This window comes from Gadus morhua, chromosome 6 (assembly GCF_902167405.1).
Source record: "Gadus morhua chromosome 6, gadMor3.0, whole genome shotgun sequence".
Classification (NCBI taxonomy): domain Eukaryota; kingdom Metazoa; phylum Chordata; class Actinopteri; order Gadiformes; family Gadidae; genus Gadus; species Gadus morhua.
Window position 1 is genome coordinate 985133 of NC_044053.1, and position 26569 is coordinate 1011701.

General features: G+C 48.0%; 1 protein-coding gene across 2 annotated transcripts in view; it reads left to right on the forward strand.

Annotated features, from left to right (window-relative positions):
- LOC115545907 (glutamate receptor ionotropic, kainate 3) overlaps positions 1-17131 on the forward strand; it is a 116479-nt gene extending 99348 nt beyond the window's left edge. The window contains exons 12-16 of one of the 2 annotated variants that reach the window (XM_030359403.1): positions 5068-5186; positions 10537-10754; positions 13554-13779; positions 13922-14172; positions 16531-17131. In XM_030359403.1, the coding sequence (XP_030215263.1) occupies positions 5068-5186; positions 10537-10754; positions 13554-13779; positions 13922-14172; positions 16531-17112 (1396 nt within the window). In that variant the 3' untranslated portion in view covers positions 17113-17131. The remainder of the gene's footprint in view (positions 1-5067; positions 5187-10536; positions 10755-13553; positions 13780-13921; positions 14173-16530) is intronic. The other variant, XM_030359404.1, reaches the window with a different exon arrangement.
- Positions 17132-26569: the final 9438 nt, after the last annotated feature.

Sequence of the window (26569 nt, forward strand, 5' to 3'; positions counted from 1 at the left end):
ACCCTGCCTTCCTTACATCAGGGGGCTGTGATGAAATGGCTAAATAAATAGCTTGAAACGCTTAAATGCTTTTCTGCACATTATTTGTATCAGGTAAGTGTTTGACAACCCCTCTTCTGTAAAGATAACCTGAGGTCATGAGACCTTCTTTAGCTTGAGGAACGTCCTCAGACAAACTCACTGCTCCCTGATGTAGTGAACGGTGGCCTTTGTGACCTGACGGCCCCTGGCTGTCCATGCAGGCAAGAGGAGCCGTCTCACCTGGTTGATCTCTCTGTTCCTCCATGGTTCTCTGTTGTCACTTGTTTTGTTTTAGAGGAGGTGCAACCCTTTCCTTGTGTGCAGTGGAAGCCAAAACCAAAGCGCCTGCTGCCAGCTCAACTCTTTCCTCCATTCTCTGTCAAATCCAATTTCCTGAATCATTCATTGCGTTTTGGAAATGTTTTGAAAGGAATACATGACATACCTGCAAAGCAAAAGAAAAGGGCTTTGACATTTATGTATTATTCTTGAAACTGAAAATCACCCCATTTCTCCCTGGGATGATTTCCCTCAGCAGGCAGGGACGTCTTTGATCTGCATTTGCTTAAAAACATCCATGGCATTAATCAGTGGTAAATATATAATGATGGGAGTTGATGGCTGTAATTGGCTTAAAGTGATTTACATTTAACACACTTTTGTAACTCACAGACGCCACACAAAATAAGCCATTTTATGAATATTCCGGAAACAGAAAAGAGGCAGTAATTTGGTGAAATGTCACCGGCTTCCTACTCGTCATGGAAGGCTATTGTTGGAGGATTCAGTTGCTGTTTATTCCAATTGGCTCTTGAGGAAGTTAAGATGTGCAGCTGAGAGCAAACAGCTGCACGGTTTAACCGCCAAAGTGGATTCATTTGAGCGCGTGGCGTGCGTGCGGCCATGCATACCGATCCTGGTTTATGCGTTGCGTTTGGTTGTCTTTAAGAGGCCATCAGAGACTGCGAGGGGCTCAGGGAGGGATGGAGATATCTTCCAGGGCAGGGAATAGAAAGCGACAGCTAAAAGGAGATGTCATAGTAGTGAATTATTAATGTTCGACTGAGGAACGATCTGCTCTAACAGATTAAACGGAGGTCGCTCGCTGACGGTAGCGCCGGCTTTTGTTTTACATCAAACTGAATAACCTTTTAATCACTCATACGGTCAAACTATATCGGCACAAAGCTTTTCTTTTTCTGCCTTCTTCTCAAAGGAGACGCAGGAGGGCCTCGTTTCCTTTGATCCAAACGGCCTCACCTTGAGGGCTGCTGCGTTGTTCAGCTGACTCACCTCTCAGACCGCTGGTCAGCTGACTCACCCCTCAGACCGCTGGTCAGCTGACTCACCTCTCAGACCGCTGGTCAGCTGACTCACCTCTCAGACCGCTGGTCAGCTGACTCACCTCTCAGACCGCTGGTCAGCTGACTCACCTTTAGGACCGCTGCGTTGGTCAGCTGACTCCATCTGCCACTGCCTCTTCCATCGTAGATCAAATGTCTCAGGGAACCAGGCTGTCAGAAACCTTATAACTCAAGCAGTTTGAGTTAGGGTCCCCACCGCGCTGGGGAGACCGTCCACCCACCCCTCAGAGAAGCCCAGCTGACCCGGGGCGGCCTGGGTTACGAGGCCCTGTCGATGTCACATCCAGAGAACAGTTCTTACTGCTAACCCTAACCCTATGCACATCGAGAGAACAGTACTTACTGCTAACCCTATGTCACATCCAAATAACAGTTATTAGTGCTAACCCTAACCCTATGTCACATCCAAAGAACAGTTTCACTGCCAGCTCTATATCACATCCAAAGAACAGTTCTCACTGCTAAATCTATGTCACATCCAAAGAACAGTTCTTACTGCTAACCCTAACACTATGTCACATCCAAGTAACAGTTCTTACTGCTAACCCTATGTCACATCCAAATAACAGTTTTTACCGCTAACCCTATGTCACATCCAGAGAATAGTTCTTACTGCTAACCCTAACCCTATGTCACATCCAGAGAACAGTACTTACTGCTAACCCTATGTCACATCCAAAGAACAGTTATTAGTGCTAACCCTAACCCTATGTCACATCCAAATAACAGTTCTTACTGCTAACCCTAACACTATGTCACACCCAAAGAAAAGTTCTTACTGCTAACCCTATGTCACATCCAAATAACAGTTCTTACCGCTAACCCTATGTCACATCCAGAGAACAGTTCTTACTGCTAACCCTAACCCTATGTCACATCCAAAGAACAGTTATTAGTGCTAACCCTAACCCTATGTCACATCCAAATAACAGTTCTTACTGCTAACCCTATGTCACATCCAAATAACAGTTGTCATTGCTGTACCTAACCCTATGTCTCATCCAAAAAATATTTCTTACTGCTAACCCTAACCCCAAGACACATCCAAAGTACAGTTCTTACTGCTAACCCTATGTCACATCCAAATAACAGTTAGTAGCCCTACCCCTATGTCACATCCAAAGAACAGTTCTTACTGCTATCCCTATGTCACATCCAAATAACAGTTCTTACTGCTAACCCTATGTCACATCCAAATATCAGTTATTAGTGCTAACCCTAACCCTATGTCACATCCAAAGAACAGTTATCAGTGCTAACCCTAACCCTATGTCACATCCAGAGAACAGTTCTTACTGTTAACCCTAACCCTATGTCACGTCCAAAGAAAAGTTCTTAGTGCTAACCCTAACCCTATGTCAAATCCAAATAACAGTTCTCACTGCAAGCCCTAAGTCACATCCAAATAACAGTTCTTAGTGCTAACCCTAACCCTATGTCACATCCAAATAACAGTTTTTACTGCTAACCCTAACCCTATGTCACATCCAAATAACAATTCTTAGTGCAAACCCTATATCACATCCAAAGAACAGTTCTAAATGCTAGCCCTAACCCTAAGTCACATACAAAGAACAGTTCTTAGCCCTAACCCTAAGTCACATACAAAGAACAGTTCTTACTGCTAACCCTATGTCACATCCAAAGAACAGTTCTTACTGCTAACCCTAACCCTATGTCACATCCAAAGAACAGTTCTAAATGCTAGCCCTAACCCTAAGTCACATACAAAGAACAGTTCTTACTGCTAACCCTATGTCACATCCAAAGAACAGTTCTTACTGCTAACCCTAACCCTATGTCACATCCAAAGAACAGTTCTTAGCCCTAACCTTATGTCACATCAAAAGAACAGTTCTTACTGCTAACCCTAAGTCACATACAAAGAACAGTTCTTACTGCTAACCCTAACCCTATGTCACATCCAAAGAACAGTTCTTAGCCCTAACCCTATGTCACATCAAAAGAACAGTTCTTACTGCTAACCCTAAGTCACATCCAAAGAACAGTTCTTAGTGCTAACCCTAAGTCACATCCAAAGAACAGTTATTAGTGCTAACCCTAAGTCACATCCAAACAACAGCTCTTAGTGCTAACCCTAACTCCATGCCCTTTTCATTATGAATAAACCTAAGATGACAAAAGCTGCAGCTCTATCAGTGTTGAAATATTAAAATAGTCTCCATTTATTAAACCTATGCCATATTTTATATAGTGATAACTTGACTTGATTCACATTCAGCTCAATGTTGGCCCCTGTCCTCTACATTTTTATATTTAAATTGAAATGTTTTGGTCCCTAACTGTAAATACACACTCGGGGTTCAGTGCCACGTCTAAAACACACTTTCACCATTGAGGCAGAGTTTCCTTTGCTAAATGTGTTTTGGAAGGCTAGCAGGCTAATCATAGCTCTGCTCGTGGACAGCTGTCTGTGGAGAGGCTTCAACCCCACATTATCTGACGCCGGCACCATCCAATTTCACCAGCAGCGAGCGCTTTGGGAAAAAAACATGGAAAAGTCAGTTTGAAAAACTCTTCAACATCAGGGAGGAAAGAAGGTGACATTTAGCATGTCTTATCTCCGCTAGCGGGCTGGTGTTGAGGGATTCTTGGCGCGCGTCAGTGGATGTCTTTGCTAAACGCCAGAGATACTATAAAATGAAAGATCTGCTGATTTCTCTGCAGTCGTCGCTTGATGTCTAAAATAGTTTGAACACATTTTTTGCCTTAAGTAAGAAGAAGAGATATAATCGAAATAAACCATTGACTACGGTTACCGAATGGACGATGAAATAAAGGACATTATTGGGACCCTCAACTTTTTAAAAGATCACCTAAAGATGACAACAGTTTTCCAAAAAAACTTGGAAAATAACGAAAGGCAAAACGCCCTGGTTCCATTCCCACGCTGGTGATATGCTACATGTCATTCCCACGCTGGTGCTATGCTACATGTCATTCCCACGCTGGTGCTATGCTACATGTCATTCCCACGCTGGTGCTATGCTACATGTCATTCCCACGCTGGTGCTATGCTACATGTCATTCCCACGCTGGTGCTATGCTACATGTCATTCCCACGCTGGTGCTATGCTACATGTCATTTCCACGCTGGTGCTATGCTACATGTCATTCCCACGCTGGTGCTATGCTACATGTCATTCCCACGCTGGTGCTATGCTACATGTCATTCCCACGCTGGTGCTATGCTACATGTCATTCCCACGCTGGTGCTATGCTACATGTCATTCCCACGCTGGTGCTATGCTACATGTCATTCCCACGCTGGTGCTATGCTACATGTCATTCCCACGCTGGTACTATGCTACATGTCATTCCCACGCTGGTGCTATGCTACATGTCATTCCCACGCTGGTGCTATGCTACATGTCATTCCCACGCTGGTGCTATGCTACATGTCATTCCCACGCTGGTGCTATGCTACATGTCATTCCCACGCTGGTGCTATGCTACATGTCATTCCCACACTGGTGCTTTGCTACATATCATTCCCAAGCTGATGCTATGCTACATGTTATTCCCACGCTGGTGCTATGCTACGTGCTAAGCCTTATTCCCCTTTTCTTCTCAGCCTCATCCAGACATAAGGTCCCATTAGTTGGCCTCAGTCAGGGAGCAGAACAAAGAGCCTGTGTTCAGTGTTGGTCTATCCCTCCAGGTTCAGCCCCTACGAGTGGTACGACGCCCATCCCTGTAACCCCGGCTCCGACGTGGTGGAGAACAACTTCACCCTCTTCAACAGCTTCTGGTTCGGAGTGGGGTCCCTGATGCAGCAAGGTACGGCAGCCCAGGCCCTCCGTCCTTCTCCCCCCAGCTCCACCACCTCCTCCACCTCCTCTCCCTACGTCACCTCCTCCTGTACCTCCACCTTCCCCGGCTGCGTGCTGTCAGCCCCCTCCGCCCTGCACGGAGTCGGAGACGCAGGGCTGACAGCAGTGAGCGGAGCTCAGCCCTACAAGACAGGAGCGGGTTGTTGTGACTCCCCCACTGCTGGATGGGGGGGGGAGCACTTGTCAGAGGTTGTCAGGCGTGGAAGGGAAGAGATCGCTGTGTTTGTTTCTCCATCATAACCCTAGTGGTTCACAGCGCTACAAAGAGAGAGGGCCTGAGAGCACATCGTGTCTGACTCATGTCAGCTGTTTGGTACGCTAGGAGCAGCCACATTGAGGCTAGTTTAAAGATAGGCTACGGTAGCATATTGCTAGTTTAGTAGCCTGATGCAAGTGTAGCATGAGGCAGGCTAGTGTAGCCTGGGCTAGGGTAGCATGAGGCTAGGGTAGCATGAGGCTAGCGTAGCACGAGGCTAGTGTAGCCTGGACTACTATATCATGAGGCTATTGTAGCATGAGGCTAGGGTAGCATGAGGCTAGCGTAGCATGAGGCTAGTGTAGCCTGGACTACTGTAGCATGAGGCTAGTGTTGCCCAATGCACCTTGAACTGCCCTGACCTGCTGTGGTCAAACCAGATGTAAAATATGTCTGGTGGTATCTATATCAGATCTAGCGATATTTCTATATTCAATATTCAAAAACCCATCCATTAATTCATCTATCCTTCCATCCATCTCCAGTCCATCCATCCATATACCTGTATATATTTATTTGATGTGTTACAGAGCTAGGTACCTGAAAGTGATGGTGGTAACAGAATACCTCGGGTCAGCCGGTTATGTGAGGCTGTGTCATATTTATAGTTTTCTCTGTAGCTCCACAGAAACAGAAGAACAGTCATTGAATACGATCCTCAGTGTCTCCTTTTAAACGCGGAACCCTTTTAAACCAAACAGTATAAAAGCAGACGTTTTTACCCCGAGTGATTCTGTACGGCCTGTTATGAGATTATAACGCTCATGAGTCAGACACTCCTGTTCAGCTCTGTCCTGGAAAACAGAAACACTCAGTTGAGACAGGTGGCGGTGTAGCTTAGGAGCAGTTAGCGTAGCTGTTAGCGTAGCTTAGTGTCACTGCTTGACGGAGAAAAGGTTCAAACTCTTTTTAAGATGCCTCCATCTGGCTGGGCGGAAGTTTGCGCCCAAACACAGCAAGATAATGTTACTATTTTCCAGCCATATATATAAATATGTACTGTATGTTTACATGTAGATATGCATGCATGTATATATATATATGTATATTGTGTCGTTTTATTACCCTTCTTATCCTTGATGTGACGGGAGTTTCAGAAGTGCTTTTAGTTTCTATTGTGTCTGAGGGCTCTTAAGGGCCGCTGCTAATCGCTGCTACGTTCACCTCGGGCCTCTGAGGGCCCTCCCGAGGGCTCCCCCTGAGGGCCCCCCCTGAGGGCCCCCCCTGAGGGCCCCCCCTGAGGGCCCCCCCCCGAGGGCCCCCCCCGAGGGCCCCGTCAGTACACAGGAGGGCCCTGAGCCAGCTCCCCCGGGAGGAGACGACGGCTTCAGGGTGGAGGACAGAGGAGCACGCTCAGCGGTCACCTGGCGCTACACCGTGCTAACGCTAGCGCTTCACCATGCTAACGCTAGCGCTCCACTTAGCTAACGCTAGCGCTCCACCGTGCTAGCGCTCCACCGTGCTAATGTTAGCGTTCCACTGTGCTAACGTTAGTGCTGCACCAAGCTAATGCTAGCGCTTCACCGAGCTAACGCTAGCGCCTCACCGTGCTAACACTTGCGCTTGACCATGCTAACACTAGTGCTCCAACGTGCTAACGCTATTGCTCAACCGTGCTAACGCTAGCGCTCAACTTAGCTAACGCTAGCGCTCCACCATGCTTATGCTAGCACTCCACTGTGCTAACGCTAGCGCTCGACCGTGCTAATAAAAGCGCTCCACTGGAGGAGGCCCAGTGAGGAAGGAGGAGAGGAGGAGCCACAGTGAGGAGAGAGGAGAGGAGGAGGTATAGTGAAGAGAGAGAAGGAGAGGAGAAGGCACAGTGAGGAGAGAGGAGAGGAGCCACAGTGAGGAGAGGAGGAGCAGGAGGAGGCCCAGTGAGGAAGGAGGAGAGGAGGAGAGGAGGAGCCACAGAGAGGAGAGGAGGAGCCACAGTGAGGAGAGGAGGCACGGTGAGGAGTGGAGGAGCAGGAGGAGGCCCAGTGAGGAAGGAGGAGAGGAGGAGTAGGAGGAGCCACAGTGAGGAGAGAGGAGAGGAGCCACAGTGAGGAGAGACGAGAGAAGGAGGCACGGTGAGGTTTGATGCTGATGCTTCGGCCCTGGAGGGAGCGCGGTGTTCAGCAGTTGGTAGCATAGTGCTAACACCGCGGAGCTAATACCGCAGAGCACTGGATCAGGTGGACCAGCCCTCACAGCGGTCTGATACCAGAGCAGGGTGAGTCTCCTCCTCATGGACCTGTGGGCCATCCCCTGGAGGTCACCCTGGATGATCTGCTGAAGGCAAGGCTACCGGCTACAGGCTACAGGCAACAGGCTACAGGCTACAGGCTACGGGCTACAGGCTACAGGCTACAGGCTACAGGCTACAGGCTACAGGCTACAGGCTACCTGCTACCTGCTACAGGCTACCTGCTACAGGCTACAGGCTACCTGCTACTGGCTACCTGCTACAGGTTACAGGCTACAGGCTACCTGCTACTGGCTACCTGCTACAGGCTACAGGCTACAGGCTACCTGCTACCTGCTACTGGCTACTGGCTACAGGCTACCTGCTACCTGCTACTGGCTACAGGCTACCTGCTACCAGCTACCTGCTACTGGCTACAGGCTACCTGCTACCTGCTACTGGCTACTGGCTACAGGCTACCTGCTACCTGCTACTGGCTACAGGCTACAGGCTTGTGTTGGTCTCCACCTCCTCTCCCCTGGTGTGTCCCCCTGGTGTGTCTCCCTGGTGTGTCTCCCTGGTGTGTCTCCCTGGTGTGTCCCCCTGGTGTGTCCCCCTGGTGTGTCTCCCTGGTGTGTCCCCCTGGTGTGTCTCCCTGGTGTGTCTCCCTGGTGTGTCTCCCTGGTGTGTTTGTCAGGGCGTCATGGACGCAGTCGTCTCACGCTGCTGCCGCCAAACGTTGTGACAGCCGCTGAAATGGAAGCGTTTGGTTTGACGCAGCAGCCGAGGCCAACGACACATGAAGCCTGGCAGCTCGTCCAGAGTCACAGACCTCGGAGGAAACACCACAAACACTTGGAGAGGAAGCCGGGCTGTCACAACAAACATGAGTCCCATCATAACCCACCGAGGGCTGGGAAACCGTCGGCAACACGCTGGAATCCAACTCAGGAACAAACTGTCATTCATGCATGGTTCATTAGCTTTCATTGTAAAGCCAGGTGTAAATGTGGGTTAGCTGAGTCCTGATGATGTCCAACGTTATAGACAGGAACGGTCCTGCTGAGGTCAGAGTTCACAACAGGAAACACCCTGGTGATGTGAGAGTACGGCCAAGGATCTCCCCGATGATGTCAGAGTACGGCCCAGGATTTGTCCTGAAGATATCAGAGTGACATACAGGAGGTTTCCTTGTGATGTCAGTGTGAGCTGCTAGCAGGAGAAAGAGAAGATGTTTTATTTTTCAATCTCCCAAGTCAAAGGAAAAGTGAAATGACTTTCAGAAGAGAGTTAGAAAGCTATCAGAGCAGCGCTAGGGCGCACAGAGCCTCCACCCCAACGTAAAGCTTTCATATCACCACTCAACATGAAGGGAATTTGATTTATTTTTCTCTACAAAATAGTTTTCTCTGAGATAGAGGCGCCTTGGTGCAGTTGTACATGAGCAGTGATACCTCTGAAGCAAGGTGATAACTAATGATCAGCATAATAATCTGAATTAGACTTTATAGTGATCCATAACATGTTACGGTACGGAGAGAAACTACAACAGAATCTTAGAAGGCTATATTACATTTGTGCTCCATCTTGTAGTGTGTATTGTATTTTGCTCCCTATCCGTCCTCTGAGATGAACAGTATCTCATTTCATCTCATCTTCAGAAACTCACTTTATCCCTACCTCTCTCTCCTCCTCCACCTTGAGAAGACGGAGCCAGGAGAAGGAGGAAGAGGAGCCTCGGCCTAAATAATCTCTGGAAGGACGCTTATATTACAGGAGAAGTATTACAGGAGACACACGTCCTTCTGAACAGAAAACATCAAGCACATTGACACGCTTTTATTTTGTTCTTCAAGGAAAAACCTAAAGCATATTGACAAGCTTTCATTTTGTACTTCAAGGAAAAAACCTGAAGCACATTGAAGCGCTTTTATTTTCTTGGCACTCCACGTCCAATCTGCTGTGTATCTGTTAGAGCGCGGCGGTGCCAATGTTCTCTGCTGACAACAGTATTTTATAGCGTGAGCGTGGATTCACTCGGCCGCGTGTTGTCCTCTCTCTCTCCGTCCGCCGGCCGGGCGAGCTGCTCTCCTCGGAGAGGGCGTTGTGCCGCCGTCTCAGCCTTTGTGAAAACACAAAGGACGAATCCAATCAAATTTAGCGAGGAGGTTAAAACCTGACCACTCACACCCCCACCCCAACACCTCCCCCAGTGGGCTGGTTACTCTTCAGAATTGGCCTCATAAATCTTCCGTGTAGAGGAGAGGAGGGTGAGGAACCCAAGGGCATGTTAGAGGTTGTCAGAAAGCAGAGCTAAAGTAACTTTGACACCTCCACACAGTCAGGGACATGGTAAACACTACGCTGATATCCCTCTGCAGTCACTGAGCTCTACCACACGGAGAACAATACAGCATCAGTGAACTGAACCACATACAACACAGTTAAACACCCAGTAAACAACGTTCAATATGGAGGAAGACCTTACTTTACATTGGCAGGAGAGAGACACCGTTTCACACAGGGCGTATGTTCCACCTGACAGAGACACCGTTTCACACAGGGCGTATGTTCCACCTGACAGAGACACCGTTTAAGACAGGGCGTAGGGTTAGCACCTGAGAGAGGGAGCGTCTGAGTGGTGAACCGGAACCTGCCTTGTGTCTGTGCTCTGATTGGGCGGTTCCTGACCCTGCCTTGTGTCTGTGCTCTGAATGGGCGGTTCCTGACCCTGCCTTGTGTCTGTGCTCTGATTGGGCGGTTCCTGACCCTGCCTTGTGTCTGTGCTCTGATTAGGTGGTTCCTGACCCTGCCTTGTGTCTGTGCTCTGATTGGGCGGTTCCTGACCCTGCCTTGTGTCGTGGCTCTCCCCAGGTTCAGAGCTGATGCCCAAGGCCCTTTCCACCAGGATCATCGGGGGCATCTGGTGGTTCTTCACCCTGATCATCATCTCCTCCTACACCGCTAACCTGGCCGCCTTTCTCACCATCGAGAGGATGGACTCGCCCGTGGAGTCCGCCGACGACATCGCCAAGCAGACCCGCATCGACTACGGCGTGGTGAAAGACGGCGCCACCATGACCTTCTTCAAGGTCAGCAGCACAGGGTTCAAGTTGTTTAACACCTGAGACGGAGGCAGAATCAGATAAACGTTGTGTATACAGCGCTTTTTCAACAAAGTGCTGTACAAGGGAGATTACACAACAGTTATCGGTCCTTTGTTTAGAAGAAGAAACCAGAGGAGATGTCCCGCTACTTGGTTAGGAGAAAGCTCAACTAATGAGGTATGTTTAAAGAGGTTGTTTGAACATTTGGACGTTGAGGACACCCCTCTGGCAGACAGTTCCAGAGAGGAGAAGCAGAAGATTGATTGCAAATTTAATCCAAACCAATCGAAAAAGTAGATGATGATGATAGGCTTTTCCCCTAGTTTGATTGTGTTTCCCGGGTTCAAAACATTTATATTTCATGGTGAAAACCAACTCGTATAAACATGAGAATCCCTCAGGCTTACTCCTCTCTTCACAGAACTTTCCGTCTCCTTACAGAGAGCCTGTTGGCCGCCCAAACAGAATCAATACCCAGTGAATATATGTATGTGAGCTACAGTATGGAGCTAATCCCCAGTCAGAGCATTCTGCTTCTCCTACCCTTCTCCACAGCGTTTGAAATTCTTCCCCCATACAGATTTTTTTATTTCAAACTTTCAGCTTTGGCCTGCAGGGTTTTGACATATTTTTTTATTATTTCTGGATCAGCCTCAGATGCTCCTGTTGTTTTTGCTGAATAACTCAATCCACAGTTTTCTGAGAAGGAAAAAGATAATGCACATTCCTGTGGAAGGTCCGGCATTGCTGACGGAGTATTCTGAGGTGGTGGATAGTATGTTTGTTTACACACTGGAGCTAACTCTGGGATGGTATTTGTTGGTAAATGTTCGACCTGCTGTACCTCATAATATTTTATTCTATTTTTATTTCCTATTCTTATTCATAATTGGATTTCACTCTGCATCAAACATACAGGGGAAAAAGATAGCTACATACATCTTGATATACATGTGACAACTTTTTACTTGTTTTTCGTATTTTATCTGTAAAGATTTACATTTCAGAACGGGAGCAGAATTAAAGTAGATAAAGATGAACCCCCGGCCTCTCTCTGGTCCGCATCCTCACTACTGTATGAAGATACACTAACCCACTGTTCTGAATCCACTAACCCCCTTTTCTGAATCCACCAACCCCCTGTTCTGAATCAATTAACCCCCTGTTCTGAATCGACTAACCCCCTGGTCTGAATCCACTAACCCCCTGTTCTTAATCCACTAAACCCTTGGTCTGAATCCACTAACCCCTGTTCTGAATCCACTAACCCCCTGTTCTGAATCAATTAACCCCCTGTTCTGAATCCACTAACCCCCTGTTCTGAATCAAATAACCCCCTGTTCTGAATCAATTAACCCCCTGTTCTGAATCCACTAACCCCTTGTTCTGAATCCACTAACCTCCTGTTCTGAATCCACTAACCCCCTGGTTTGAATCCACTAACCCACTGGTCTGAATCCACTAACCCACTGGTCTGAATCCACTAACCCCCTGGTCTTAATCCACTAACCCCCTGTTCTGAATCCACTAACCCACTGGTCTGAATCCACTAACCCCCTGTTCTGAATCCACTAACCCCCTGGTCTTAATCCACTAACCCCCTGTTCTGAATCCACTAAACCCCGGGTCTTAATCCGCTAACCCCCTGGTCTGAATCCACTAACCCCTGGTCTGAATCCACTAACCCCCTGATCTAACCTGTATACATATACTGATATATACTGATGAGGACACTAAGACACTCAGTTTGTCATGGCCTCTGTTTGACTCGATATGACAAACCAGAATATGAACTTTCTGGCCGCCCTGAGCCCTATAAGAACCGAGATGTTACACAGCTTCATTAATGTCACAAAAACATACCTGACTAGAGCCACTTATGCCAGAAATATTAGTCCAGCGCATTTGGTTTGTTCCTCCACACAGACGATACAAGACATGTCCGCTCTGAGGGTCCTTTGGTCTCCCCCTCCCAGGGCATTTAAATGTGACCAGACATGGCGGCTCTGAGGGTCCTTTGGTCTCCCCCTCCCAGGGCATTTAAATGTGACCAGACATGGCCGCTCTGAGACTCATCTCCCTGGATTAGACGTGGTGTGATTGTGACCCTCTTGTGAAACGGCGTGACCACATGTCCTGATTCCATGCGAATCGAGGCCGGGCCCCTCTCAGTACACAGAACAATAGACTCACGTTAGATAGACTCAAGTTAGTTCAACCACAGACTGAAGATCACGATGGCTAATCATCTGAAATAAGTCCTCCTTTTGGATGAGTGTTTTAAAGATGTGTTTAGGTCAGTAGAACAGACTTTATATTACCAGGGCGTCATTCAAAGTGTTTTTCTGGATCAAACTTTGTCATGGAGAAGAGATGTTCCCCTCGGAGGGTCAGTCCGTTTTGGAAGAGATCTCTGAATGTTTGCTTAATGTGAACACCTTCAGTGGTCTGGTCGCCATGGCAGCCGGGCCGAGAGAAGAACCAACTTTTTAATCTCTTCTGAAACATGGTTCTACCCTCTTGCTTTTATCTGGTATCCGTTTTCCGAAGTTGTAATATTTGTAATAATGTGTCCTTTTATCTGTTATTTTATTACTTTAGATTTGACCTTGATGCGTATCAAGATTGTCCCTATGTATTTTTTAATATCTTTAACGTATTTTTCTCTCTACAAAAGGGACTGTCTGAGATTATCTCTGTTTTTGAAAGGGGCTTAATTAATAAAGTTATGATGATTAAAAAAAAGCTTCTCCTCTAAAGCGTTGCTCATGATTCTCCCATCAGAAGTCCAAGGTGTCCACCTTTGAGAAGATGTGGGCGTTCATGAGCAGCAAGCCGAGCTCGTCGCTGGTCAAGTCCATCGAGGAGGGCATCCAGCGGGTGCTCCGCTCTGACTACGCCCTGCTGATGGAGTCCACCACCATCGACTACATCACCCGCCGCAACTGTAACCTCACACAGGTGGGGGGCATCATCGACAGCAAGGGCTATGGCGTGGGCACGCCCCTCGGTAAGACCAACCGGCCAATCGGCATGCTTTATATTCACACGCCTGTCAAATGTGGGATAAGCACCGAGATGGAACCCGAGAGAGGAGCGAGGAGAACAAGGTTCTTCGGAGGACCTCACCGTCACCCGCTGCTTCGTTTCAGGATCTCCCTACAGGGACAAGGTGACCATCGCCATCCTGAGCATCCTGGAGGACGGCCGGCTGCACATGCTGAAGGAGAAGTGGTGGAGCGGCACCAGCTGCCAGGGGGAGGAGCGGCGGGAGAGTGGCCCCATGGGCATCCAGAACCTGGGCGGCATCTTCATCGTGCTGGCCTCCGGCCTGGTGCTCTCCGTGTTCGTGGCCATCGCAGAGTTCGTCTACAAGCTGAGGAAGACGGCCGAGCGCGAGCAGGTAGACGGTCTCCCCCGGGAGTTCACCACGAAGGTCGACTCACCTTGATTCAGATCCTTATTAAGGCCTAGGGGACAATGTAGTAAAGGGTAAGGGTTAGGGTTAACCCTAACCCTAACCTCACCATGACTCAGATCCTCCTTAAGGCCTAGGGGACGATGTAGTAAAGCACAATGCGCTGGGGTACATAGTGAACGGCAGGTTACATAGTGAACGGCAGGTTACATAGTGAACAGTAGGTTACATAGTGAACGGTAGGCTACATAGTGAACGGTAGGTTACATAGTGAACGGTAGGCTACATAGTGAACGGTAGGTTACATAGTGAACGGCAGGTTACATAGTGAACGGTAGGTTACATAGTGAACGGTAGGCTACATAGTGAACGGTAGGTTACATAGTGAACGGTAGGTTACATAGTGAACGGTAGGTTACATAGTGAACGGTAGGTTACATGGTGAACGATAGGTTACATGGTGAACGGTAGGTTACATGGTGAACGGTAGGCTACATAGTGAACGGTAGGTTACATAGTGAACGGTAGGCTACATAGTGAACGGTAGGTTACATAGTGAACAGTAGGTTACATAGTGAACGATAGGTTACATAGTGAACGATAGGTTACATAGTGGATTATAGGTTAAATAGTGAACGGTAGGTTAGATAGTGAACGGTAGGTAACATAGCTCATGGTAGGTTACATAATGAACGGTAGGTTACATAATGAACGGTAGGTTACGTAGTGGATCATGATGTAGTAGATAATGATGTAGTAGATCATGATGTAGAAGATCATGATGTAGTGGATCATGATGTAGTAGGTCTTGATGTAGTGGATCATGATGTAGTAGATCATGATGCAGTAGTTCATGATGTAGTAGGTCATAGTGGATCATGATGCAGTGGATCATGATGTAGTAGGTCATGAGGCAGTAGGTCATGATGCAGTAGGTCATAGTCGATCATGATGTAGTAGGTCCTGATGTAGTAGGTCATGATGTAGTAGGTCATGATATAGTAGGTCATAGTGGATCATGATGCTGTGGATCATGATGTAGTAGGTCATGATGTAGTAGGTCATAGTGGATCATGATGTAGTAGGTCATGATGTAGTAGGTCATAGTGGATCATGATGTAGTAGATTATGATGTAGTAGGTCATAGTGGATCATGATGCTGTGGATCATGATGTAGTAGGTCATGATGTAGTAGGTCATGATGTAGTAGGTCATAGTGGATCATGATGCTGTGGATCATGATGTAGTAGGTCATGATGTAGTAGGTCATGATGTAGTAGGTCATAGTGGATCATGATGCTGTGGATCATGATGTAGTAGGTCATGATGTAGTAGGTCATAGTGGATCATGATGTAGTAGATTATGATGTAGTAGGTCATAGTGGATCATGATGCTGTGGATCATGATGTAGTAGATTATGATGTAGTAGGTCATGATGTAGAATATCATATAGTGGGTGATGTTTAGGAGCTTGGATTATGAGTTTGTAGGAGAGGTTTGCGATAATAGAGAATAACGACAGATGAAGTGAACATTAATTGAATTAGGCTCCAGCAGGACATAAGTCGTGTTTAATCCCACTCTGAGCAGGAAGCAGGCAGCGTTCCTCCCTAGCATCGCAGCCTTTCTGTTCAGCCGTGACAGGAAAGGATTTGCGTGACTCTGACTAATCCCAGGAACTTGGCCGCGATAACACAACTTATTTTAAAAGCATTCATTGCAAATTGGAGCATATGAAATTAATCCATTATTAGTCACTGCAAATGTCAGGAGAGCAAATCAGATCTCCTATTGGTGGATTCCAAGGCCTGCGTCTCTGGCTCGCTCGTTAGTGCACGTTAGTGTTAGTGTGTGTGTGTGTGTGTGTGTGTGTGTGTGTGTGTGTGTGTGTGTGTGTGTGTGTGTGTGTGTGTGTGTGCGAGTGCGTGCGTGCGTGTGTGTGTGTGGTGTGTGCGTTTGTGTTTGTGTGGTGTGTGTGTGTGGGAGTGTGTGGGGTTTGTGGGTGTTTGTGTAGTTTGTGTGGGTGTGCTTGGACTTAATGACTCACAAACAACCTGCAAATCCACACTCAGGCAAAAGATGCAGGTCCCAAAAAAACAGGTAAAACATGTTTTACCTGTGAAACACGTCAACCATATGAAACATGTAAAACATGGGAATCTTGTGAAACATTTAAAACATGTTAACCATGTAAACAAGAGAAGGGCCATGAGGACTCAGCGGCGTTGCCTTGTGACGCCGCCGCTCCAGTTCACGTCAGACGGTATAAAGCTAAGGCCGCCCTCCTCCTCTCTCTCTCCCCTCCCCCCTCCCTCTCTCGCCCTCCCCCCTTACGCCCAGAGGTCTTTGTGCAGTGCCATGGTGGACGAGATCAGACTGTCCTTCACCTGCGAGAGGCGTGTCAAACACCGAGCCCCTCCCCCTCCTCCTCCGCCGCCACCGCCGCCGAGCAAGATGGACGCCGTGATCAACATGCACACGTACAGCGACCGCCGACTCCCGGGAAAGGACACGACCTGCAGCCCTGGGAGGAGCCACGTGTTCCCGTGACGACCGGCCCGCCGCTGCCCGGGAAGGCCCTCCTGCTGAGCCGGCTGCCGTTCCCCTCGGAGCCTCGGGACAACGGCCTGGACCTCCCCCTCCCCCGCTTCATCTCCCACGGCGACCACCACGGCCCCCACTCCATCTCCCACGGCGACCACCACGGCCCCCTCTCCGTCTCCCACGGCGACCACCACGGCCCCCTCTCCGTCTCCCACGGCGACCACCACGGCCCCCTCTCCATCTCCCACGGCGACCACCACGGCCCCCTCTCCGTCTCCCACGGCGACCACCACGGCCCCCTCTCCATCTCCCATAGCAACATGAGCACCCTCACCAAGCACGGGCAACTCAAGATGGCCGCCTCGGCGACACAGGTATGACCTCACCCACCCCCGCCTCCCTCCACCCTCCTCCCTCCCCCTCCCACCCTCCCCCTCCCCCTCTTCCCTCCCTCTCCCTCCCTCTCCCTCCCACCCCTGCCCCCTCCCGGCGGGATGCCCCCGGCCAGAGGCGGGACTCTCCCTGACCGTCCGACTTCATGTCTGATGTTTACGTGTGCGAACACAAACCCAACAGTGAGTTAGAACCGCTGCCGGAACCTTCAGAACCGACACAGGAACCATTAGAACCAACACAGGAACGTTTAGAACTGACAGGAACACTGAGCACCGGGTGAGTCAGAGAGGGGGGCGTGTTCTGGACGCGGTGAAAGGCGGAGCAATAAGAGATGCACGAGGACGCCACACAGCACATTCAACATGAACCCTTTTGTAGACCGAGCGACCGGACATCTGGGGCAGCAGAGGGCAGAGAAATACCTCAGTGTGGTCCGCCAACCAGAAGAGACAGAAGAGCCATGGTTGACGGAAGCCATTTGGTCAAACATGGCGCAGACTTTGGAGACGTTAGTAATTACCAGTAGGATCCATTCAACAGTGAATAGTGTCGAAACAACAGACCTCGACTTCAATATTGTTGCATAGAAGGATTGATTCAAGGTTTGAAATGTACCTACAAAAATAATAAGAGTTATCTTATGTTGTACAAAATCATCTAATGTAATTCTTCGTTTGTGTTGGGGCAGAATAATTTTAACAAGAATACATTAGAAGTTTGCCTTCATTGTGGGTTGATTTCTTGTTTTCTTTCACTGTTAAAAGATCTTGGTCCAAGTAAAGTACAATTGCCAAAGATGACCTTTTAGTAGAACTTTTCTACCTGGATCTCAGCGCGTCTCCCTGGTCCCATTCGACTCGGAGGTCCAACGCAGCGTCTTGTGTAAACCACTGACTGGGGACTCGCGCTCGCACTCAATTCATCAATGTAACAACTTAACGCACATACCTGTATGCATACAACCACTGATGAACAGAACAATAACGGTGGTGATGATGATGGGGACGATGATGATGACTATAATAATTATGGAGAAAAGGGTAAAAACTCCAGTACAATAGGGAACCAACCGAAGCAAATCCAGCAACTTCTAACAGAAGCCCTGCGGTTGACTGTCAGAGGACTGTCAGAGGCACTGCAGTAGGTGTCTGGAAGGGAAGCTGTCGAGTGTGGTCCGAGTGTTCAGCAACACCTGGCCCCAGCGACCAATCAGCAAGCTTACCTAGCCTCTTACCCTCTAGACCCCTCTAGCATTATACTAGGACGAGTACTTTTACTAACATTACTGGTATTACTAGTATTACTAGTATTACAGTTCATATTGGTTCCCCTCTCCGCCAATGGGTTCGCTTGTCACGTTGATCTGTGAAGGATGAACTGTGGTCTCATTTTGATTTTACTGTATTTTGGTTCAACGGCAGCATCAGGTTTTTTAATAATTGGGTTTCTGAGTTCTGGTTCCGTATAAGTTTTGAGTCTAGTTTAACAGACAGAACAAACCTCTGTGAGGTTAAGACTTAAACCTAAACCACTCCAAAACAGTCAAGATCGATAAGTCTTGACTTAAACTGTCAAGATCAATAAGTCAATATACTAAGTCAGTCAAGATGGAAGAGATGGTCAGTTGAAACAGTTTGAGATGTTTATGTGAAGACTGCTTTCTTGATTTTTTTAACCAAGAAAAAGTCCTGCCTCTTAGGTCAAGACAACTAAGTTATGCCTTTTAAGTCAAGAATATGTCAGATCTTATAAGTTACATCCACTTAGTCATACCTTTATGTCAAGAATATGTCCTGACTTATAAGTTACGACCACTTAGTCATACCTTTATGTCAGGAATATGTCCTGACTTATAAGTTATGACCACTTAGTCATACCTTTATGTCAAGAATATGTCCTGACTTAAAATTGAAGACCACTTCGTCTTACTTTTTAAGTCAAGAATATTTTCTGCCTTTGAAGTCAAGAAAACGACTGAAGTCCTACTTCTTAAGGCAAGACTACGATGTCATGTATTTTAAGTAAAAATGTCTTCATTCTTAATTTTAAGTCAATACTAATAAGTCAAGATTTTTAAGTCGAAACTTTGTCATGCCTTTTAAGTTCGAACCACTTTGTCATGCTGTTTAAGTCAAGAAAACAATGTCTGCTGAGGATGACACTGTCATGCCTTATAAGTCAAATCTGCTGTTTCCTGACTTAAGTTAGTCCTGTTCTTTAAGTCAAGACTAAGTCCTGCCTTTTAAGTCGAGAGGTTGTGTGTTAATAATAATATCAGCTGCCTATTATTCAAGGTAAACCCAATGTGTGTGAAAACTGATCACCTGGTCCAGTGTAAATTGGTTACTGTATAAATGTTAATTCCCTTCTGCAGAGTAGAGTATATAGATACAAATAAGCAGAACAAAATGTATTTTGCTAAATTTTTAAATGCATTCAGTTTGTTTGAAAGTCGTGGCATCAATTATATTACTTTCAAAAGATTTCTTCCTCCACTGTCTCAGTCCTATTCTGTGTTAATTTATTGGAAATACAATAGATTATATTATATTCTAATGGACTATGACCATTAACAAGGGAAAGTATATGTAAATCTCTTTTATCACGCCTAATATCTTTCTAAGAGTGAACTAGTCCGTGGTTCCCGGTCCCTTTAGCGTAGGCTTTGTTTGGTAGCCATGTCCCTGGGAGCCAGTAGATCTTTAGCTGGTTTGTTGTTCCTCTATAGTACATTTTTTTACCCCCCTGTGGACCTTTTGGGCCCCGGGCTGCCCGGGCCCTTGGCCCCCTGTGTTCACCTCTGTAATGTGTGCAACGTAACTTAAGAAAATGTGGTTTTTGAAATGATTTGAGATGAAGACAGGGTCTGGGTTGGGCTGAGTCAATCGCTCTAATCCTGGGTTTGGAAATGGTTTGTTTTGTTTGTTCCTGTCCTAAACGAATGTGAACGAAGTCATCTGACGCTGAAGGGGTACGGAGTGAGACGCTGTGTTCTGCTCCGTCTGCTGTGGATGAGTTTCAGGCCTTTTGAACGTGTGTTTAGTTTTTGTTCACAGCTGGTGGTTCAGAGACGACCAAAAGGTCAGAGACCCGAGATGGAAGCATTCTATCCAGGTTCTCGCTGTGAAAACGCCCACACTTTCTATGAATATAGTTTTTGTAAGGTTTTGTAAAAAATCCAAAAGATTTTGATTTCCTAGTAACTATATGTCGTAAGAAAACATAGAGGACCCTACGTTCAAGTTGAAACACCAGGACATGCAAAATACTATGAAGAAGCTATTGAATTATTTCCTTTTGACACACTGTGAATAATTCAATTGTACAGTTTGCTGTATGGGTTATATGAAGTTTGAAATAAAAAAATACAAACTATAATTCCAGCGTCAATTGGCGTGTGTTTCTGCTTAAAAATGTGGAGAGAGAGGGGTGGGGGGAGGGGGGGACGGAGAGAGAGGAGGCAGGCCAAATTAAAAGAGATGTGAGGGGACCAGGAGGGGGGAGAGGGGGGGGGGGGGGCATTGTGCAGTGAAGCAAAAGAAGGACGATGGTGTGAGAATATGAAGAGGCCAGGTAAAATGAGAAAAATGAATGTGGAGAAGAATACCCAGAATACACCAGGAGAATACCCTGAGAATACATGGGGAATACCCAGAATACACCAGCAGAATACATAGAATACACCAGGAGAATACATAGACTACACCGGGAGAATACATAGAATACACCAAGAGAATACATAGAATACACCAGGAGAATACCCAGAGAGGTGAGAGAGAGCTTGGGAGAGATAGAGAAGATGAATAGGTGACAGGATTCATGGATTGTGATAAGCATGGGGAATATAATCCAGGCACAGGTACTGAAGTAAAGTTAGACCCAGCCTAAGAGCTCAGCTCCCTGCTAAACCTCACAGGAACATTTTAAGGGATTCACCTGTTATTAGAATCAATGCCACAGGTTGCATTTAGGACTATTTAAAATGTTCTGTTTCTGCCTCAACCTCTCTCTTCCCAGCCTTTAGGTGTCCCTTTCACACACTCTCTCTCCCTTACCTTAACCCTCATAAGGTGTTCGGGTCTGTGGGACCCGTTTTCAGTTTTTAGCTTTATAAAAGTGATACAAATAATTATTTTTTTGAACTAAGATTCATTGGCTTTGGCTCATTTTCTGTGAGGAACCTAAATCAGAAAACATTTTCAAGGACCCCCCCCCTGTATACCCCCCCATCACATTTATATTACACACAGGGTGTTCGGGTCCAGTGGACCCGGAGCTAGGCCCCGTTCACACGAAGCCGATTTCATGGCGAAACCGCAAAGGTCTTGTACGGTTCGGCCTTCCGTACACACGAAGCCGGCGAATCCGCTGACCGAAACCGCAAACTTCTGAAACCACCCTCGGAGGTGGTTTCAAATCTACCCGGTTTCGTTTTGGATTCGTGTGTACGCCTGAAACCGACTGAAACCGCAAACCATGACGTCATCGCCCCACCCCTCGACCTCCTAGCCAATGGCTCTTAAGCCCGCGGAGTCTCAGAAATCACATGCGAGCATGCGCATAAGGGCAGCCTTTATGCGCATGCTCGCCTCTTCTTCTTATTTCATTTCTTCTGGATTTCTGTACCAGAAGAGGCGCCCCTTATGGGCCTGGAATGTGTACTACAGCGTTTCTACAGATCTACCCGGTTTTGCTTGGCTTCGTCTTTACGGAGATACTTCGAAACCGGATAGATCGAAACCGTAACGGTTTCGCCCGTTTCGGCTTCGTGTGAACGGGGCCGAGCTAGTTTAAGTGTGGAAATCATAGGTTCTGTGCACCCTCATTTTCCCTTTCTCCTCTCGTGTGTGTGTGTGTGTGTGTGTGTGTGGGTGTGTGTGTGTGTGTGTGTGTGTGTGTGTGTGTGTGTGTGTGTGTGTGTGTGTGTGTGTGTGTGTGTGTGTGTGTGTGTGTGTGTGTGTGTGTGTGTGGAGAGTAAAGCAGGTGAATGGGCCCTTGGTGTGAGCACCCACAGTGTGCACCCACTGTTCCCGCACAAGGTTGCAACATTGGAGCACCCAACACTATCTACACCCATATTCCCACACATTTCACCCTCTGTCTTGCGGGAACCAAGCTTGGGGATCTGACACTATAAAAAATCTCTGTCAGCGTGGTTCCATACCACAACTGATCAAGATGGCAAAGCTATTCTCTGTTCAGACTGCCTTACAGTTGATATTTGAAGAGACAGAGGGTTTTGATGGTGATGCAGAGGAAACAGTTTCAGAAAGTGAGGATAACATTTATGAAAATTCAGAGTCTGACACTGAGTTTGAAGAGGAGGATCAGCATCAGCCAGCTCCGAAACGTAAAAGACAAATACACAATATACATAACACATAATAATATAAAACACAATATACATGCAACCAGTGCAAAAAATACATATGCAATACACACACAGTGAGACTCTGCCCCTCATGTGTGGTATAGACTGATATACGTATAATGGCTGTGTTCAAAGGCTTTAATGTGTTGTTCAGACAGATGTTATTGAGTATGTTTCAATTTCTAATGATGTTGATAATTTCCCAGTTATGCCTGTTTTATGATGCATTTCCTTATTTTATTACATGCTAATACGAAAATAAACAAAAACGAGTGGCACCTCTATTCATAAATGTGATTTAACAAAGGTAAAGGGAACAAATTTAACATATGTGATGTTTATATTACTTGAAATTGGGTTGAAGTAACCATTTAGTGAGTATTTAAAAAAAAAAGTTAGATTATGTTGATTCAAAAAGGCCTAAAATGCAATGGGTCCACCAGACCCAGCAGCACCTCCTGTGTAACAAAAAAACGAACACCCTATGAGGGTTAAGTCTCTCCCTAACTTCATATGTCTCTCCTTCTGTCCCATCTCCCATCCTTCCCCTTTCTCTCTCCCTCCTCCCTCTGTCTCCCTCTCCCTCTGTCTCCCTCTGTCTCCCCCTCTCTCCCTCCTCCCTCTGTCTCCCCCTCTCTCCCTCCTCCCTCTGTTTCCCCCTCTCTCCCACCTCGCTTTGTCTTCCCCTGTCTCCCTTCTCGCTCTGGCTCCCCCTCTCTCGCTCCTCCCTCTGTCTCCCCCTCCCCCCTCCTCCCTCTGTCTCCCCCTCCTCCTCACTCCTCCCTAATCCTCTGTTTGTCCGTTCTGCTTGCAGAGAGAGGAGCCTGAGGTTCTCCCCTCTGCTGCTGTGAATCTCCCCTTACCTCTGGGTGTGTCCTCACGGTGGAGCTGCTGTGAATCTCCCCTTACCTCTGGGCGTGTCCTCACGGTGGAGCTGCTGTGAATCTCCCCTTCCCTCTGGGTGTGTCCTCACGGTGGAGCTGCTGTGAATCTCCCCTTACCTCTGGGTTTGTCCTCACGGTGGAGCTGCTGTGAATCTCCCCTTACCTCTGGGTGTGTCCTCACGGTGGAGCTGCTGTGAATCTCCCCTTACCTCTGGGTGTGTCCTCACGGTGGAGCTGCTGTGAATCTCCCCCTCCCTCTGGGTGTGTCCTCACGGTGGAGCTGCTGTGAATCTCCCCTCACCTCTGGGTGTGTCCTCACGGTGGAGCTGCTGTGAATCTCCCCCTCCCTCTGGGTGTGTCCTCACGGTGTAGCTGCTGTGAATCTCCCCTTACCTCTGGGTGTGTCCCCACGGTGGAGCTGCTGTGAATCTCCCCTTACCTCTGGGTGTGTCCTCACGGTGGAGCTGCTGTGAATCTCCCCTTACCTCTGGGTGTGTCCTCACGGTGGAGCTGCTGTGAATCTCCCCTTACCTCTGGGTGTGTCCTCACGGTGGAGCTGCTGTGAATCTCCCCCTCCCTCTGGGTGTGTCCCCACGGTGGAGCTGCTGTGAATCTCCCCTTACCTCTGGGTGTGTCCTCACGGTGGAGCTGGTTAGCGTTGTGTTGCTCTAGCATTTAGCTATGATTTGTTATGTGGCATTGTGCAGCTATGTAGCGTTGTGTAGTGATGTAGCGTTGTGTAGCTGTGTAGCGTTGTGTAGTGATGTAGCGTTGTGTGGCAGTGTAGCGTTGTGTAGTGATGTAGCGTTGTGTAGTGATGTAGCGTTGTGTGGCAGTGTAGCGTTGTGTAGTGATGTAGCGTTGTGTAGTGATGTAGCGTTGTGTAGTGATGTAGCGTTGTGTAGTGATGTAGCGTTGTGTGGCAGTGTAGCGTTGTGTAGTGATGTAGCGTTGTGTAGTGATGTAGCGTTGTGTAGTGATGTAGCGTTGTGTAGTGATGTAGCGTTGTGTAGCTGTGTAGCGTTGTTGTGCAGCGATGGCGGGCTGTGCCTCATTCATACATTATACATATTTAAATAGCGACCGTCCTCAGCCAAGCAGCCGAGGCTGTTGGCAGGCCGTACGCTGCCAGTGGAGGCTGCCGGGGCTTCTGTACTGAGCCTTTGTTTAAAGAGAAACAGGAAACAGCTGTTGGGAATGCGGAGGAATCGGCGTTGGCAGTGGCAGATCGAGGCTTTGCTAAACAGACTGCGTGTCGTGTGAACACACATGGAGGAGGCTGGAGCACGGCCAGACGCCCCCACCCCCCCCCCCCCCTACAGCATATGGTTCCTCTGTTTCATTGGCTCGTATGGAGGCTGCTGGAGGCGGACCGGTAGCAGGTTATACTGCCTATCAACGCCATAGATTCACTTATATATTCAGCCAGATCCACACATAGAGATGAATAGTTCATCTGCATGGTGACACACGGCTCCAGACTTTAAATTCGATCCACGTTTGTGTTGATGTTGGACCTTCAAGATCAGCATTTGTTAAAAGCACACCCCGTTCACACTGAGCACCCACTCAGCCCCTCTCCAGCGCTTCAAGGGGCTCTTTTCGGGGACTCTGCCGCTGGAGAGAGACCCCTCCTCCTTCACAGGAGCTCTGACTTTCTTGAAGATGAACTTGTAAACATAGCCGTTAACTTAATGCGGGATTATAAAGAGTCTTAACGCGGCCGTAAACACGCTCAGAGGCCATCCGGTCTGAAGTGGTATTATCTCGTCGACGGCTCGCCGTTCCGCTGGTCTGGTTTAACAGCCGTGCGTTTTAATAGGTGGTAAAATATTGATTCACGACTGCTATTGTGTCCCTTGTTGTCGTTAATGATCCACGAGGTTTGCTTTACGTACATTTTTAAATGCTTGACTTCGTGTTAACGTTTAAATGTAATCAAATTGCATGATCACATCATTAGCATCGCTTCTTCTCCGCGGCTGCGAACCACGGCTAAGCCTTCTGGAGCTCACCACTAGAGCTAATCGTTAGAGCTAACCGGTGGAGCGATCTGCTTGAGCTTGCTGGTGGAGCTAACTGCTTGAACTAGCTGTTGGCGCTAGCTGCTTGCACTGGTTGCCGGAGCTATCTGCTGACGCTAGCTGGTGGCACTATCTGCTGACGCTAGCTGGTGGCGCTATCTGCTGACGCTAGCTGGTGGCGCTATCTGCTGACGCTAGCTGGTGGCGCTATCTGCAGACGCTAGCTGGTGGCGCTATCTGCTGGAGCTAACTGGTGAATCTAGCTGCTAGACTTTTGGACTGGTGAAGAACAGCACAGGGCTGTCAGTCAAGCCTCTAATTTTGCCTTGTGTCGCGTGCTGCAGGAGATGCAGAGCGCTCAGAGAACAACAGGACAAGCTGTCCTTGAGCAAGGCACTCAAACCTGACTGCCACGACGGGCTGCCTGGGCAGGGTGACACGCCGCTGCTGAGAGAGATCAGGAGACTGTATGAACGGGTGAATGTGAGGCACACCTACAAACAGTCTAACACACACACACACATACAAACACTCACACACAAGCACACACATACAAAAACACACACACACACACACACCAGTTCTGTAGTGTAAGTGACAGCAGCAGGTTGAGGAGCAGGTTGAGGAGCAGGTTAGTGAGGAGCAGGTTGAGGAGCAGGTTAGTGAGGAGCAGGTTAGTGAGGAGCAGGTTGAGGAGCAGGTTAGTGAGGAGCAGGTTAGTGAGGAGCAAGTTGAGGAGCAGGTAAGTGAGGAGCAGGTTAGTGAGGAGCAGGTTGAGGAGCAGGTTAGTGAGGAGCAGGTTGAGGAGCAGGTTAGTGAGGAGCAGGTTAGTGAGGAGCAGGTTAGTGAGGAGCAGGTTAGTGAGGAGCAGGTTGAGGAGCAGGTTGAGGAGCAGGTTAGTGAGAAGCAGGTTAGTGAGGAGCAGGTTGAAGAGCAGGTTAGTGAGGAGCAGGTTGAGGAGCAGGTTAGTGAGGAGCAGGTTATGGGGAGAAGGTTAGTGAGGAGCAGGTTGAGGAGCAGGTTAGTGAGGAGCAGGTTAGTGAGGAGCAGGTTAGTGAGGAGCAGGTTAGTGAGGAGCAGGTTAGTGAGGAGCAGGTTGAGGAGCAGGTTGAGGAGCAGGTTAGTGAGAAGCAGGTTAGTGAGGAGCAGGTTGAAGAGCAGG